At 45.5% G+C, this 17,653-nt stretch overlaps 1 protein-coding gene across 4 annotated transcripts; it reads left to right on the top strand.

Annotated features, from left to right (window-relative positions):
- The first annotated feature begins 93 nt into the window (after nucleotides 1-93).
- LOC119135978 (protein argonaute-3) lies at nucleotides 94-17,199 on the top strand. 4 transcript variants are annotated; one of them, XM_037274020.1, is made up of 19 exons: nucleotides 110-928; nucleotides 4,258-4,429; nucleotides 4,517-4,637; nucleotides 4,713-4,921; nucleotides 5,439-5,575; nucleotides 6,748-6,882; nucleotides 6,946-7,033; nucleotides 7,262-7,409; nucleotides 7,488-7,607; nucleotides 7,692-7,814; nucleotides 8,558-8,691; nucleotides 8,770-8,954; nucleotides 9,022-9,181; nucleotides 9,260-9,350; nucleotides 9,438-9,632; nucleotides 10,099-10,233; nucleotides 10,531-10,632; nucleotides 10,707-10,906; nucleotides 11,430-17,199. In XM_037274020.1, the coding sequence occupies exons 1-19, from the start codon at nucleotides 910-912 to the stop codon at nucleotides 11,536-11,538; spliced, it is 2,583 nt and encodes an 860-aa protein (XP_037129915.1). In that variant the 5' UTR covers nucleotides 110-909; the 3' UTR covers nucleotides 11,539-17,199. The 4 variants fall into 4 exon arrangements, with proteins under 4 accessions (XP_037129912.1, XP_037129913.1, XP_037129915.1 ...); XM_037274019.1 differs by having other exon boundaries at nucleotides 7,692-7,835; XM_037274017.1 differs by having other exon boundaries at nucleotides 94-928; nucleotides 8,558-8,954.
- The last annotated feature ends 454 nt before the right edge of the window (nucleotides 17,200-17,653 follow it).

The following is a 17,653-nucleotide window of genomic DNA, read 5'->3' as shown; positions in this document are numbered from 1 at the left end:
GGCAAAGTTGAAAAAAATGGAACACAAAAGTACGCGTAATTCAGGAGCGAACGTGATATTGACGGCATCACCGAGGACGTAATATCACCTTAACAGGAAGGTAGGGGCGGGGCTCTGGGCGTGACGTAACCGGCGCAGAGCCTGACTTGCCCATATTTAGCAGGCTTGCCTCGGAGAGATCCCCAGCCTGCCAGCCAGCTTCACACATCATCTGTCATACTCGGGGGGGAAAAAATCTCAACTCTTTCGGCGTGCACCGAGGACTTGACAGCTGGATTTTGTTTTATTTTTCTATTTTTGGGCAAACCGGGCTGTCGAAGACGACGACGCCGTGTCGATAATTCTAGCCGGCGAAAGTGCCTGTTCTGCTGTTTTACCCCCCTACATCCCTCCTTCGTAAAAGTAACCGTCACAATTCTACCTCGTCGCGAGCGAGCTAACCGGCTAACATTAGCCCGTATCTTCGACGTATGACACGGTTTTAAATTCACCCCAAAGGCGCCTCTTCGGCTTTTGTTGACTCTTTAACCCCGCGGCGATGACTTCCTGACCGCAGAGATACTTTTTAATCCAAAAACGAAAAGAAAAAAGAAGGAGGCTTCACGAGCGAGCTAAACTGAGCTAACCCGAGTGGCGCCGCGCTAGCAGCGTCACCCGGGATTGGACACGTTGCCAACGGCGAGGAGGTGGTGTAGGGGCGGCCTACGGCTCGACACCCTCGCCTAGGCAAGGTGGGGTCGAAGAGACCCGGAGCCCGCCATTCTGCGGCGGCACAGGCTTTGCTGAGCCGCGGGGAGACACCGGCTTGAAGGGAGGAGAAACCGGAGGAGGGAGGAAGCAGGAGGACCGGGCAGGTTTTTTTTTTTGACAAGTGGGATCCGGGAAGTAAACCGGGCAGTGACCTCATGAATGGAAATCGGAACTACAGGTGAGACATTTTCTTCAATTTGACTGTTTTCTCTGGGGCCTTGCAGATTAACAACCGGGGAAGTTGTTTACCGTAGTCATGGAGACTGTCAGCGACACGCACAAAGTGCAAACCGAATAATGCGGTATTTTCCAACATTTATCGAGTAAAGTTCATCTTTCACCTGAGAAAAATATTACGGCCTACCACCATATGTCACAAAAAGTGGATAGTGCACACAAAGTGCCCTCTGGATGATCGTTTGCTGTCACTGTTTTGTCACTATACGTCACAGGCATGGATAGTTTAAAAAAATACTTGTAATACTAGTGACTAAAAAGTTAGCGATGTCTGTCTCAATTTTTTTTACTCTCAGTGAAATGATCATCTCATTCACTAAGGAAAGCCCCATCAAATTTCTCGATTACAAAGGTCACTCTGATCGCAAACAGTGTGTTGTTGACTATTCCAAATTTCCCCACCCACTCCTGTATTCGTCTTGTAATAATGCAAATGTCAACGGTGAGTCGCTGTCAGGCGAGCTCTCCACGCTTGTGATCTCAGTGGCAGTTAAACGGCCCCAACTGCTCGGTTTTGTCCGCGCTGTAATGGAAGCGTTCCACTTAATATGTGACTGTACAAACCGACTGGCCGGAGGCGCATTTGACATCATTTGAGCTTCACCCCCTCCTCTGCCTCCCTTTTCCTCCTCATTAGTGTCCAGGCACTTCCCATGGCATGTATTGTAACATGAGGGACCAGGCGGTATTTTCCCAGTAACCGAGCGCTGCCGATTCGGTTACAACAGCTCAAAGTATCCCGTTAAGCAAATAGTTACCAATGTATAAGTGTAACTTTTTGACCTACTAAAATAATTGCAATTAAATAATAAATCATAATAATTTATCGCTATGCACGTGTCCACTATTTTATTTGATAATCATTCGTCTGTCGAATTTACTGCTTGAGGGATGAGCGAATTGCTTGACTTTTGGAAAGAGTCCAAGTCGGTAGTAAACGGCAGGCCTCTGAACAGAGCGCTTGCAAGCGAGGTAGTGACACTGCCCCAAAATGTCCGCCGCAAAGGGGCCCCCGGTCAGCGCGGTGTTTGCTCACCGCATCGCCGTGTGTGTGATTCACACAGAGCAAGCTTCTACTCAGCCTTGAGCTTTCCACTCTTGCCTCGATATTGCGACTGGGCCGGTGGCGCCAAACGCCCCCGCCGCCCACCCTCTTTGCTGAAATTTGACCTTCTCCTTGCATCCCTCTCAAATACACACAAACACACACACACACTTGTTGCACTCGCCGTTATAAGCAGACAAGCAGAGTCGCGTGAGAACATGCAAATGACTGTCTCAACCGAGCGGCTTTGAAAGACGACACTGCCGCGTTTGTCCGAGCGGCAGACCAGATTAACGCCGGCTGTCACATCAATGTGGGCTGGGTGGCAGAAAATAATTCAAATCCGTTTTGATATATGGCTCGTCAACATTAATGTTACACGATGGAGCCGAGAAGCTAAACTTAGTCACGGTCAAGGAGATACTGTGGCCATCAACAATCAGTTTGACTTACTAACCTGTGTGTAAATTGTCTTAAAGCAGCTCAAGTTGGCGTAAAAAAAAAGAAAAAAAAGCTGACATTTCCTGGCTCGGCTCAATTGATCCCTTAAGGCTGGACCATGATTGGACTTTGTCCATCATCTCCTCCTCTTCTATTTTTATCACATCCAAGTGACTAACCATGCAGGATGTGGCAGCGTTAGCTGGCCGCGGACTTCAGATGCGACCCCCCGAAGAGGCCCAGGAAGGGCACGTGGAGGAGGTGGAGTCAGATGCCGTCAATCAATCTGCGTTTGTGTGTGTGACTGATGCCATTGTGCTCTGTTCCCACATTTCAAGCCTCCGTGGATTACAAACACAACAGCTGTATTGTGCACGTCTGTGTGTGTGTGAGAGCGCACTCGTGAGCGGTGTGGACGTTTATGTACTTGGGGGTGATGGATGTCGCTCTTGACTCTAGCCGTCCCCGCAACCATTTTGGATCACAACCAACTGTGTTCCATTCACCACTGGCAGTTTCTGTTAAGTTTTGCAAATATATCCGTCCAAGCCTACTTACAGAATTTGGACTGAAATTACTTAATTGACTAATTGAGGAATGGTCTAGCATAGTAATTGAGTAACTCAACTCAATTAGACCAATTAGACAAAAAGCTACTACTAATGTCCACAACTTTTGTTTCTGAACTTTGGAAAGTGCGGAAAAACTTGTGAAGGGGGGAAAGAGTTAGGCTCCAGCAAGGTCGTCCATCATTTTTTAAAATGAAGTCATAGTAACTGTACGGAAAAAAAAAAAATATCAATGACGTCGCCTCAACTTTCATCACGTCATTGTCATCGACAAAAAAAAACGGGAAGTCATGCAAATCCCTCCTCGCGCCCAGAGGAAGCCAGTTTGGCACGGCGAGATGTTAATGCTGTCAAAATCCCACCACTCCCTCGCAACCTCTTTGCTAACCCAGCTCGCATCCGGGCCCAAATTGAATTAGCGTCCGATTTAAGGCGACAGCTCCCTACAAAGGCTTTGAAGAATAATATCTGTCCTCTGTCTTTTGTGTTCCACTCGGGACAAAACTGCGGGGCACTCACTGTAAACAAACTCGCACAAGACTTGTGCAGGGGCCTCAGTATGAGGCACGAGTGAGTCAAATCAGCAATGAATCACTTTTGATTTACTGGTGCAGGATTTACTTACTAAGCTCTCATTTTTGAGTGTGTGTGTGTGTGGGAGGGGGGAGGGATACAAGTGCCGTACTGACTTCAATAGTCTGGTGACTTAAAATGTTTTCTCAAGCGTGGCAGGGCAGGCAAGACCCAGCAGACACTAAAATAGCTCCGGCATGTGCGCGGCACGTTTAAGCTGTTTTCTTTTTTTTCAAAGGGGGGCAAAGGGGAGTCTGAGTGACTCATGCACAAGACATCTCAGTACGATAAATATGTTTGATTCCCAGCGCGTAGACAAAGAAAGGGCTGGTGTTTTTTTGTTTTTTGTTGGGTGGTTTCCCCACCGTAGTAGCACCCACGTTGATGTTGACATTTGGAATTTCTGCTGTGCGAATGTACGCAATCAGATTAGTTTATCAGTTACTGCGTGTTTTGTTTAACATGAGACTAACTCCTTTTCTAAAGGTCAGTGATAAAATTAAAATTGTCAAAGCGTGTTGCTGCAGCCCCTGAAAATCGTCTTAAGTACCGTATTTTCTGCACTACAAAGTGCACTGGATTATAAAGCGCACTTTCATTGAAAGCACTCATCCTCTCCTCCATTTTGTGCCCCTCCCTCAGGAGCCGTTGGGGCCCAGTCCCTGTTCGCCATGCCTCGGCGGCCCGGCTACGGCACCATGGGCAAGCCCATCAAGCTGCTGGCCAACTGCTTCCAGGTGGAGATCCCCAAGATGGATGTCTACCTTTACGAGGTGGACATCAAGCCTGACAAGTGCCCGCGGCGAGTCAACCGGTAAGCATCACACTTCCTGGAAGCTGTTTGGGTTTTACGTACACGTGGCAGGACCGAGTGAACATGTGCTGTGGTGGTTTGTCACAGGGAGGTGGTTGACTCCATGGTGCAGCACTTCAAGGTGACCATCTTTGGGGATCGCAGGCCAGTCTACGATGGCAAGAGGAGTCTGTACACGGCCAACCCGCTGCCTGTGGCGCCCACCGGGGTCAGATAACCACACAAACACTCACACATGAACCATCTCATATTCTTTTCCTCACTTCACTCGCCCCCTTCTCAGGTGGACCTGGATGTCACTCTGCCGGGCGAGGGGGGCAAAGATCGTCCCTTCAAGGTGTCCATCAAGTTTGTGTCTCTGGTGAGTTGGCACATGCTGCACGAAGTGCTGACGGGTCACAGCATGCCCGAGCCGCTGGAGCTGGACAAGCCCATCAGCACCAATCCCGTGCACGCCGTGGACGTGGTGCTGAGACACCTGCCGTCCATGAAGTAAGTATGAAGGAATCTCAGATAAGTAATTCACGCCCTGCTATATTGCAGATTTTTCAGTTCTGCGTCAGTATCAGCCACCGCCATCCAAACGGAAATCAAACCAAGCTCAAATATGATCTCAGTCAGGCCACCCTCTAACCTGATATCACTTCCCTAAGATGGGCCAAGTAATCTCAACATGGCTTCTATAAAGCTTGTTCAAAAGGCGTCTCTTTATATCTTTCATTTGAGTTTGTTTACAGCGGCCCCGCTATCACATTGACGCATTGTCGCCATGGAAAATGGGTGCCCTTTGCACCTCAATGCCACACTTGCAACAAGAGCTCGCCAACGCCTTCATATCTGCTCATACCCTTTTCTGTCAACACTGATCATGGCATCTTTCATTATCTCATGTTGTCACTTTTGTTAGGGGTGGACAATGTTTACCTGATTTGATGAATCTGGAAAATGTTTCTTTTTCTCCCCGGGAAACATAACCTCAATTATATGAACGCTGATTTTCCCCTCATAGATACACGCCGGTGGGCCGCTCCTTCTTCTCGGCTCCGGAGGGCTATGATCACCCCTTGGGCGGAGGCAGGGAGGTGTGGTTCGGCTTCCACCAGTCGGTGCGCCCCGCCATGTGGAAGATGATGCTGAACATTGACGGTAAGCTGTACAATACTGGTGACCTTGGCCAGTAAAATGACGCTTGTGCGTGTTTGTTTGTTTGTTCGTAACTGGAAGGAAGTGAGGTCCTTTGGGGTGGATGGGAGCTGACTAATTGGTCGCTATGGAAACAGGGCAGCGTATGCGAGTGGGGATGTGTGTGTGTGTTTGTGGGGGGACTGTGTGGTTAGACAATGTGTTCAACTGTGTATGGGGAGAGGGGTTTGCAGCCGTGTTGGTGTGTGTTAGAGATGCCCGTATGTGTTTGTTTTGTATGTGAGTGTTTGTGGTGGTGGTGGATGTGTGTGTTTGATTGCTGTGTGTCTGTATGTGTGAGCAGGGCTGTGTGCACGTGTGCTCCATGGAGCATTTCCTTGGCATTCAAGGTTTCAAAGCTAATTTGGTCAGGAAGCACTCTTGCGCGGCGGTTAGTATAGTCTGTTGCTCACATTATATTGACACACTCCCAGACTCAGCCACTTCCTTCAAATATGTGTAATTATAGAGAAATGACACCCTTCAATTTTGCATTGAATATGACTGACTCAGAGTCTGGTGGTGGTGCGGGTAGAGTGGGAGGGGGGTTGTTGTGGTGTCACCTGCTCCTGTCATCTCTGAACAACACTCGTTAAAGTTGGTAAAAGAAGTTGGTTAGATCACAGCAGCTGAACCGCACTCTCACTTCTCTCTTGTAGCTAGTAAAAACAGTTGTTAGGTCTGTAACAGCAACACTCTGTCATCAAGTAGCCCAAAAACAAGGATTAAAGGAAAACTTATATACTAATTTTTGCGTCCCAAAAAACTTGCAGGTCTGCTTACCTTTTGACAGCGCGTTTTAGGGGGTGTAGTCCTGCCAATGCTCGGAGATGGTGGATCTGGTTGCCGAGTCATGGGCGAAGAAAGTTGGTGACCAAGTGGCGTTATGTAAATTAGCCGTGTCGTAAATTCAGAAGGGCTTGCTTGCTAATGGCTTGCAAAAGATTTACTTGGTCGTGTAATTTCCCACTTGATGGATGCGTAGGCACTCCAGAGCCACAGCTATTTGTTTACAACACTTTAAAGTGGCCATTTTGCATAATTCATCCCCTTTAAATGCTTTGATGCTGGCCACTTTGTCTCATAGCCTGGGTTGCTACACAAGCCGTGACATGTCTCGCCTTTTTCTCCGGCAGTGTCCGCCACCGCCTTTTACAAGGCCCAACCGGTCATCCAGTTCATGTGCGAAGTGCTGGACATCCACAATATAGACGAGCAGCCGCGCCCTCTCACCGACTCGCACAGGGTCAAGTTCACCAAAGAAATCAAAGGTAAAGAGCAGACGCTGCTGAGACAAAAAAAAACGTTTTACTTGAACTCGTTGTGTTCATTAGGTTTAAAGGTTGAAGTGACGCACTGCGGAACCATGCGGAGGAAGTACCGCGTTTGCAACGTGACCCGCCGGCCGGCCAGCCATCAAACGTGAGTCACCCACAAGGCAACGTGGTTCTGTGGTCGTTTGGATGTGTGTATGAGGGGGGTGGGGGGCTCCACATCGAAAACTGCAGATGCTTGGTGACTGGTTTCATCATGAAGTCAGCATTAGTCATCCAGTAGGGAAGCTGCCACTTAACCGTTTGTCGCCATTTGATTCTTCCAAAAGTTACATTAAGTAGTTTTCGTAACAATTGCTCTTTTGTTTACATGCAGGTTCCCCCTCCAGCTGGAGAATGGCCAGACTGTGGAGCGCACCGTAGCCCAGTATTTCAGGGAGAAGTACAGCCTGCAGCTCAAGTACCCCCACCTGCCCTGTCTGCAGGTGGGCCAGGAGCAGAAGCACACCTACCTGCCCCTGGAGGTGAGTCAAGCCTATCACGTGCTGATGATTTTCCCATCATGAGCGGATTTAAGAACCTCTCCGGCCCAAATGCGGCAGGTGTGCAACATCGTGGCGGGCCAAAGATGCATCAAGAAGCTGACGGATAATCAGACGTCCACCATGATCAAAGCGACTGCTCGCTCCGCGCCTGACAGACAGGAAGAGATCAGCAGGCTGGTGAGCCTCACAGAACAAATCCTGGTTCCGTCGATTGCAAACATTCCAAGCTGATCCTCCACCTCCTCTTTCTTTTCATTCAAGGTACGCAGCGCCAACTACGACGCCGACCCCTTCGTGCAGGAGTTCCAGTTCAAAGTGCGCGACGAGATGGCTCACGTGACGGGGCGAGTGCTACCCGCCCCCATGCTGCAGTACGGCGGCAGGGTGAGCACAGAGCACTTTATGGTACCCTTCTTTTCACACCCATTTTCTCGTTTAATGTCTGACAGGCTGGCTGGCACACTTAACTTAGCGGGGAAACTAACACGCTGGCTTCTGTTTCATGTTGTGTTTGTTGTACTTACTTGGGGCTCAATTTTGTAACGTAGATAATGTGGGGAAGAAAAATAAGTTGGGACTAAGCCACAATTGGAATTAACATCTATGTGTTTTATTTTTGATCCTTTGATAGTTGAGTGTTTGTGTCATGAGTTTTAGAAAGAGCCATAAAAGTGTTTTTGCTTGTACAAGGGCATCACAATAAGTGGTTTTGGGTGGAAAGTGTAATTTATCTCAACTTTTCCACTTTGAAAAATACATTTTAGTATTAATTAAATTGACTCTACCTATAGTTCCTATTTATGATTACGATTTTGATGTAAAAAAATGTGCCACTTGAATTTTACGAAAAAAGTGTTGTGCATCTATATAATATTGACAGTGCTTCACTTTTTCTTCATTTTGTTAGGGTTACAGGCTTTTTCCAAAGTTGATTAGATTTGTGTTTTCCCTCAAAATTGTATGCACAACCCCATGATAACACTGGGGAAAATTTCTTGGAAAAAGTTAAATGCCCATTCCAGATGCGATCATTAATGAGATGCGTGTTTGTTCTTGTTCGTAAACGTCTGCACATTTGACTCTAATAATCCCGAGTGCACAAGGTGAGACTGCACCTGTCATTTCAGAACCGCACAGTGGCCACGCCCAGTCACGGGGTTTGGGATATGAGGGGCAAGCAGTTCCACACCGGTGTCGAAATCAAGATGTGGGCCATCGCCTGCTTCGCAACGCAGCGCCAGTGTCGGGAAGACATTCTCAAGTCAGAAGAGATTAAAGCGTTTTTAGTTTTAAACCGAAGCTGTCAGCTAGGTCGTAACGTAACAAAATGTCCGTTTAGGGCGTTCACGGACCAACTACGCAAGATCTCCAAGGACGCCGGCATGCCCATTCAGGGCCAGCCGTGCTTCTGCAAGTACGCGCAGGGAGCGGACAGCGTGGAGCCCATGTTCAGACACCTGAAGAACACCTACGCCGGATTACAGCTCATCATCGTCATTCTGCCTGGCAAAACTCCCGTCTACGGTAAGACGATAATGTCATCTTAGCCAGACGTGAACTGTGCGAGTTGACTTCATATCTCCACATCCAGCGGAGGTGAAGCGCGTGGGAGACACGCTGCTGGGCATGGCCACGCAGTGCGTCCAGGTGAAGAACGTGGTCAAGACGTCCCCTCAGACCCTCTCCAACCTCTGCCTCAAGATCAACGTCAAGCTGGGGGGCATCAACAACATCCTGGTGCCACACCAAAGGTAAAGCCTTTGCGTCTTTAGTGCTTGAACGCTCACTCAACAATGGCCGCTTCTCATTTTGTGCACATCCCTTCGCAGGCCGTCAGTGTTTCAGCAGCCAGTCATCTTTCTGGGAGCCGATGTGACACATCCGCCTGCCGGGGATGGCAAGAAGCCCTCCATTGCTGCAGTAAATTCCATCTTGATTAGTATTATGTTCATGGGGGCTTAAGCCTGCTCCATGAGAACACTTAAGAGTGTGCTTTGTCTCCCCCAGGTGGTGGGCAGCATGGACGCCCACCCCAGCCGCTACTGCGCCACCGTGCGGGTGCAGAGGCCCAGGCAGGAGGTGATCCAGGATCTGGCCTCGATGGTGCGCGAGCTGCTCATCCAATTCTACAAGTCCACACGTTACAAGCCCACCCGCATCATTTTCTACAGGGACGGAGTTTCTGAAGGCCAGTTCAGACAGGTCAGCTTCTAACTGACTTCGTACCATGGGGAGCTTCCTTGATGCAAATTGTTGATGGAAATCCTTTTAAGGGGGTGACAGTAAATTGCAGACTTCTCACCGTACGTTGTTACATTTCCAGATTGAATTTAGGAGACAGGAGAGGCAGCAGCAATAAGACAGGCCAAACAAAATCCAGATGTCAGGGGAGCCAGACATTAACCCATTAATAGGTTTCAACAGCGAGACTGGAAGAGTCACAGAAAGGCAGAGAAGAGGACTTCCTTGGAAATTTTCTTTCTATTCTGAATTTTGCCGTTCAGATCCTTGTTAGAGAACTGTGAGTTGAGCGCTGAAACATATGCATTCAAAAGTTCAGAGAGGGTCCAGTTAAGTTCACTTGTAAAGAAATCAAATGCATTTTTAAGTTCAACCTGAAACTGAATATCCTTCATCGTTTGTGAATAGTTTGCTTCATGTTGTCCAGGTGCTGTATTACGAGCTGCTGGCCATCCGTGAGGCCTGCATCAGCCTGGAGAAGGAGTACCAGCCGGGTATCACCTACATCGTGGTGCAGAAACGCCACCACACGCGCCTCTTCTGCGCCGACCGCAACGAGCGAGTACGTTTCCTTCCGCTCTTAGCAGAGCGGGCCACTTTGATTACTTTTTGTAGCATTGCTCCGCCGTTCACCTTTCCACAGGTTGTTAATTAGCGGTCAAGTAAAGCATTAGGGCCCAGAGAGCTGTGGCACGCAAGTTACCTTTTTGTAAGCTTTTGCTGCAGTGCTGGAAAGTGGAAAAAGTGGGAAAGTTTTTCCCTCTCTTTCTTTAAAAAAAATTATTATTGAATTCATTCTAAAAATATGTGTAATGGATGTTATCGGTGAGAAGTGACGGAACGCCGATGTGTTTGCCAGGTCGGACGCAGCGGAAACATTCCCGCTGGTACGACGGTGGATACGGACATCACGCATCCTTACGAGTTTGACTTTTACCTCTGCAGTCACGCTGGAATACAGGTGAGCTTTCTCATCGTCATGTGTTTTTATTTCCTGTCAATGAAATTCTGACAATTGCTTCGTCGGGTTGGCAGGGCACCAGCCGGCCCTCGCACTACCACGTGCTGTGGGACGACAACTGTTTCACGGCTGACGAGTTCCAGCTGCTCACCTACCAGTTGTGCCACACCTATGTGCGCTGCACCCGCTCGGTGTCCATCCCCGCGCCCGCATACTACGCCCACCTGGTGGCCTTCCGCGCCCGCTACCATCTGGTGGACAAAGAACACGACAGGTAAGGCCACAGGGGTGCGATCCCGCTACAAATGTCTTGACTCTCACATTGTAATATTAAGATTTTGTTCCTCTGGGTAGAATACTGCTGATCTCAAAAGTTTACATTTTCTTTCCTTTAAGAAAAACAAAACCTTGCTATCAAATAGTCACTATTTTTGTCATTAAGTTTTTTTTTTTAAATGACTGTTCTACAAAAAAACATTACTCTTGCAAGATTCCAATCTTTTCCGTCCCTGTAAAAATCCTCCTTAAAATTGTGATGTTTTAATTGTCCCTTAAATATATGACTTATTGTAAGATTGAATTTTTTTTGCATGCAATTCAAAGCATAAAACTTGCACGTCAGGTCACCCAAATTGAGATACCGTGGGTTCTCCGGAGATTACAACTAGTTTTTTTTCCAAACATTTAGTTTTTGCTGTCTGATGAGATTAATAATTGCAAAACAAAGAAAATGCCCCCCCTTTAGTTGGAAATGGTTCATTTTAGCATTCAGTATTTGCTCTGTGTCCACCGTGCAGCGCCGAGGGCAGCCACGTGTCAGGTCAGAGTAATGGTCGAGACCCGCAGGCACTGGCCAAAGCTGTCCAAATCCACCATGACACCCTGAGGACCATGTACTTCGCTTGAGCTGCAACCCACCCACAACCAACATCCTCCACACACTCAACACACACACACACACACACACACATGCACACACACACGCGGTTAGCTTGGCAGGCAGAAAGTCCTCACACACGTACACACACACACACACGCCTAGTCAATCCGGATCCGACACTGTGCAGAGGGAAGCAGGGAGAAGGAGGAGGCGGCACCCCACACTGGATTGAGGATGCAAAAACGCTGCTTTTGACCAGGAAAAAAAACAAAACTCAGCACTAATATGCAATAGAAACCAGCCAACTCCTTTTATTTCCATCCTTTTTTTCCCCCTCCCTTTCTTTGTTTCCCCTTCTTTTATGCTGTGCTCCCCTGTTTACATTCAGGGCACCGCTCCTCAAATCAGTTCACAAGCAGCAGCACTTTTATATTCTTTTTTTGTGTGTGTTTTTAAGCAAACGGGGGAGCAGTGGGAAGGCGCTCAGATTATGAATTTATTTGTCTCCTTTGCTCCCTCCCGCTTGTGATATAACCAGTTCTTTGAGCACACTGCCATCAGTTGTCTACAAGGTGGAACGTCATCCCCGAAATGCCTCATGACGTTCTGTTCTGTTGTGGGTTAAATCAGAATTTTTTTGTTCAAACTAAATCAAATTAACCAGTAAAAATCAAGATTTTTTTTAAAAGTGTACCAAGTACAAAAGATTTGCCTAAAACCTATTGCTGACCTCATAGTGTCGTAATTTTGTTTTTAATGAGCAAATTTGTTATGTTTTTTTTATATTTCCCTCTCATAAAATTGACCAGTAAAAATTCTAGATTTTCTTTGGTGGGAATATTTTAGGGTAACTTCTTCCAGATCTTTCTTTTTTCCTTCTTTAATTTTAATACATATATAATTTAAAGATGTTTATAAATTTCAATCTGACCATCAACATAATTTGGGATGAAATTTGACAATGGATCAATTTGACCCACAGTATAACAGAAGGGTTAAACTTGACAACGGGTCAATTTGACCCAAAGCAAAACAGGAGGGTTTAAAGACGCTGTCACTAGTATCTCTTGTCTCAATACATCATCACAGCCATCGCTCGATTTTTAAAACGTATTTAAGTATAACACTGTTGTCTTTTTATATCCTGATGTCATTTTTTTAATCGATTCTCTTTTTGTTTTGCATCATGTGAAGCTTTGACATGTCCCTTACCTTGTCGCAACCATTTTATTTCCCGGGCAACACTTTTTTTTTTTTTTTTTTTTTTTTTTTTTTTTTTTTTTGAGTGGAGACAATGTTGGCGGGCCTTCCCTTGTGCAATAATGTGCAGAAGGAGAGTTAATTGATTCACACGTTTGGCAAGAGGTTTGCATTAGGCACTTTTGAAATGAATTTTTTGTGATCTGTGCGCAAAGTGCGGTTTCGACGACATTTCACATTCTTGAAGGATTCACATGTTTTGGAATTCCCGATAAATTATATTTCCGGCCTGATTGCAGCAACGTGGAGTACAAATGCCATAAGAGAGAGAGCGGGAGTATTTTAAGTGCCTGGCGAAAGGTGAAGCGCGCCATGCCAAACGGGCAAAGTAACTCAACCGACAAAATGTTTCACCCGATGCCTCGTGTTCTTCTCAACAAAGCGACTTTTCTACACGATTGTATCGGAAAACCATCCTGACATTGATGTGTGCTTTATCATGTTTGTGCCTGTACCGCAGTGTTAGCTGGTAGCTTTGCTTGGAGACAGCAGTCCGATCGTCTTGCAATTATAATCATGTTTTGAGTTGCTCCACTAGCTAAAACTGGCTTCGGAGCAAAACAAAAAAAAAAATAGCGGAAGAGTAAAATGGAGACTACGTTTTTTTGGTTTGTTCTGTCAAATCTAGTCTGGAGAGCGGTCGCTGTTTGACTCCTTTGCGCTGCTGATCGTCTGAAACTTTTTTTTTTTGTAGGGTCAGGTGGATGTTTTTTTTCCTTTACAAAGTTAACTGCACTAAAAGAAGCATGTGTTCTGCTTGCGGACACAGGCGTGGTGCTACTCGAACGCATAGCAAATCCGAGGCTGAACTGAACTTGAGACAAGTTGAGCAGGTTAGGAGAAATCAGAAACCATTAGGGTGACCCCCCCGGTAGCCCAGTGCTGGTTTTGGTTATCTGATGGGTTCTCAATTCCCCTGATTTAGTTGGTGTGGAACAGCCATCACTGCTGGGGTGAATATGGGATGGCCCCATTACCCAATTTTTTTGTGTTGGCATGACTCCCACTTCCCTCGTGAATGTGGGCTAGTCGCACTACCCTGCTGGGAATTGGATGCCTGGATATCTCCCACTTGCCTGGTGATTAGGGATTAGCCCCACTACTCCGCATGTCCCTTGGGATATTTGGGTTTTGGATGGTTCCCTAATCTCTCTCTGGAGGTAGCCCTGAGAACGGTATAGTCTGGAAAAGATGTGTTGAAAAGTCTTTTATCCACTGTTGCATTGGACTACCTTCGGAAGGCGTTTCCCTCTGGCGTGGAAGCTTCCGGAGGTCTAAGGCGGTGTAATGAAATGCCTTTAAAAAAAAAAAAAAAAAAAAAAAGCCAGATCAAAAGTATATTTGTAAATTTGAAATGATGTACTACACACCAATTATTTTTGCTAACAGATTAAAAAATGTAGTTGAATTATTCTTAGTAATAAGTGTAACACCGTATGTTATGGTTTGAAAAAGTGAAATAGAAAGTTTTTATTCAAATTATTGCAATAGACTGTTGACTTATGTCGCTGTAAATCGTATCGTGTGTATGTGCCGAACGGTGGCGGGTGGTCCAAAGTAGCGATCTGTCTTGACCGCGACTGTCATAATGTTTGGGCAGCAGACTCGGAACCACCGACCGGACCTCGAATGATCATTTTGTAGACGTGTATTCAAAGAGTGAGAAAACGTATTAGCTCTTGAATGTTCTTTAGCGTTTTTTTGTTTTGTTTTTTAGTCCACCCTGGTGCTGACACCTGCCCCTAAACAGGCAAGTGATCCATTTGTAAAGAGTGTCAGAATATTAATGAAGTGGGTATTTTTTTTTTTTTTTACGACTTCACAATCTGACAGAAGCAGTTGCTGGTGCTTGTCCAAGGAGAATCTAAGGCTGAACTTCCTTCCAGACTTTTAGGCAGATTAGCAAAGTAGGAAAGTTCGAAGGTGGCCCTTGGTGCCCCCCCCCCCCCCCCCCCAAATCTCTGAGGGTACTATAGTGGGTTAGGGTTAGGGCTCCCGCCAGCCCCACTGTTGTTTTCTTTTGTCCACCTCCTGCTCCAAAACTGGCAAGTGGTCTTTTTTTCAAGGACAGTTGGAAGATGTATTTCTTTTTTTTTTTTAGACATTTTTCTTCCCTCACAGTTCAATCCCCACCCTGACCCCGAGAACCAGTTTCTTTGCCCTACAGAAAACCCCTTTAAAAACAAGGTGAGGGGACGATTTTTTGCGATTTGGATTCAAGGATGTCTTATTGTGCCTAATTCATGGCTTTGTGAGGACACGAAAGGTTAAGTGATGCCGCAGTGGTGGTACGACAGGTGTTTACAAGACCTCGCATTCAGCTGGAATGAAAATGGAGATACCGTGAAAAGAAGTGACACAAGTTCAAGGAATGTTTTGCTCGATTTTTGTCGAAAAGCTTCGTTTCCCTTTAAAGTGGAAGGTGTAATTCCACAGAAAGTAACGGTCCACACAGGAAGTGCCTTTCCTCTTGATTCTCCATTTTTTCCCCCCAATTTCCTCTCTATAGACTGACAAACATTGGCAGTGTCTTGGATTTTGTTGTGGTACAACCCGATGTGGAGAAACCATGAATGTCAACCACAGCACTTCAGAGACCAACATTTAAATGAGGTTCAGTACCTTATGTCTCAACCTGGAGTTTTTAAATCCACTCCTTGGACCTTTCAAATGCGTGGGGGGGGGGGGGGGGGGGTGTCAACAAAACGTTTGACGGAGTGGGAGGACTGAAGCTTTCATTTGTCTTGAAGGGCAATAAAAAAGAGAGACCAGCATCAGTATTGAACGGTTCACGGAGACCTGGCACTCCCTCATGCTAGTGCAATGTCGGGGGATGGCAAAATGAGCCCGTAGGGTGTCAACTGTAAGGGTCTAAATCCAGTTGGAATTGGGGGTTAACTTTTTTTTTTTACTTTTTTTAGGGAGTTCTCTGAAACACTGCACCTCACTTACCTTGGTATGCTGCATAATGTTCTACGACATAAAAGACAAAAACTGCGAATTGCTTATGACATACAGTACATGCTCGAATAATGCCTGACATTCGTAACTATTTTAGAGTTTAAAAGCATAACTATAAAACATTTTTTGTCTTAACAGATTTTTTTTTTTAATTTGTTCTTGAGCCGACTTTCCTTTTTGTTGTCCTATTTAAATGTGTTAATGGAATATATATATTAAGCCTTTATATGCGGAGTATTTTATGGCGTATTTATTGTGTTTTTTCGGTTGTTTTTGTGGAAGGTTTTGGAGCCTCATTCTCGTACGCGCAAGCACAACAATACATGCGAACGGGCTGTTTTTTTTTTTTTGTTGTTTTTTTTTTAAACGGAACTTCCTCATAATTTAACCTCCAAACGCCAATCCCGACGTCATAAGCAGTTTGAGACCTGAGACTTTGGGCTACCTTTGCCATATCAATTCCATTGGATGGATTACACTATGTAAGGGGCATTGGGTTTTCGGCTGAAATCTCAAGATGAACCAAAATTGCACTAGTAAAGTAGCTGGCTAGATAATTAACTTATACAAAAGAGTAGAAGTTGTAAAACTAGCCAGTACATAGAACTGAAATAATGAACAGTGTGATCAAAAATGGAGACATGGTCAAATTGGGTGATTCTATGAAGCTGACGAGACATTTTTGGTTCATCCTGAAATTTCATTCAAAAGCCAGATGATCATGCCCTTTTGTGAGAAACTTATCTACAAAAGGTCTGGTGTTCTTGTGCCACATGAGGACGGGTGTCAATTAAAAAAAAAAAAAAACTTGTGTCCTACGCCTGCGTACTTGAAACCAATCGTACGTTTCGTCTCTTCTCGTTTCAAAACCACTAAAATCGCTACGCTAAAGTCTCTCTGTTCGGGATTGTCCGAGTTTTTCTCAGCGTGTTTTCTGTCATGTCCGGCTACCCGCCGACGACAAAATCCGATCCGATCCCAATCAGAAGGCTAGCTAGCGAGACCTGTGCCTGTCTTGTCTTCTTTGGGCAAACGAGATTGTACTTTTTTTTTTTTTTCCTTCCAAAGCGGAATAACGTAACCTCCATTTGTTACTTAATCCGGTTTGTGGTTTTTTTTTTTTTCACACCCCAACAGCATTCCAGTACTGAAAGTTGAACCAAATATTGCGAAAGAGATTAAACGTCCTGATTGCTTGTCCGTGGCCAAGGAAACATTTTATTTGAGTTTTTTTTTTTTTTTTTTACGTAGCATCTCTTTGCGTCAGTCACATGTATAAAGATCTGTACAACGACGCCAACGTGATTTCGCATTTGTCGCAATTGTACCGACTGCTCGACTCTTTGCTTTTTGTAACTTGTTCCTTTTAGGTTGTTGGCCTTTTTTTTAGTATTGCTTTGCTTCTGTTTGAAGTGTATGTTTGACTAATACTTGCAATAAAGTGCTTTGCTTTTTCCTTACCATTACCTCACAAACACTCCAAGACTTTTATTCCATGTTCACCCAGTTTGAAATGTTAACATTTTGCTTAAGTTTTTAGGGTGAGATGATAACCTGAGTTGGCCTAAATAGTCATTCTCTGTTCTTAAACTAAGAACTCAGATGCTTCTGTGAATAGATAAATTACACAAAAGAGCTGCAGGAGAAATACTGATTCAACTCCTATATTTTAAGTCAAAGGGGAACAAACCTATTTCGACAAAGCAAGTATTAAAAAGCTGATGTCTTCAAATGTTAGGAGCAAAATCACCATTGAACAAAAAATGGAACTTAATTGGTTGCAATAAATTGGTGATAAGCACGTCACGGTTTTAATTACTTGGTGCAAATTGGCAAAGGCAGCATCCATATTGCATAAAGTCAATATTTTCAATATGTGAAGAGAATGGCCTGCCAGTAACACGCAATAAACCATCGATG

Source organism: Syngnathus acus, chromosome 16 (assembly GCF_901709675.1).
Source record: "Syngnathus acus chromosome 16, fSynAcu1.2, whole genome shotgun sequence".
NCBI lineage: Eukaryota > Metazoa > Chordata > Actinopteri > Syngnathiformes > Syngnathidae > Syngnathus > Syngnathus acus.
Note: the sequence above shows the minus strand (reverse complement) of the source record. Positions and strands in the feature narration are given on the sequence as shown.

Bases quoted from the DNA above. Each gene is read 5' to 3' on its own strand.
- LOC119135978 (XM_037274017.1), top strand. The intron at 10,234-10,530 runs GTACGTTTCCTT...TGTGTTTGCCAG, and splicing joins GCGCCGACCGCAACGAGCGA to GTCGGACGCAGCGGAAACAT. The intron at 10,907-11,429 runs GTAAGGCCACAG...TCCACCGTGCAG, and splicing joins GTGGACAAAGAACACGACAG to CGCCGAGGGCAGCCACGTGT.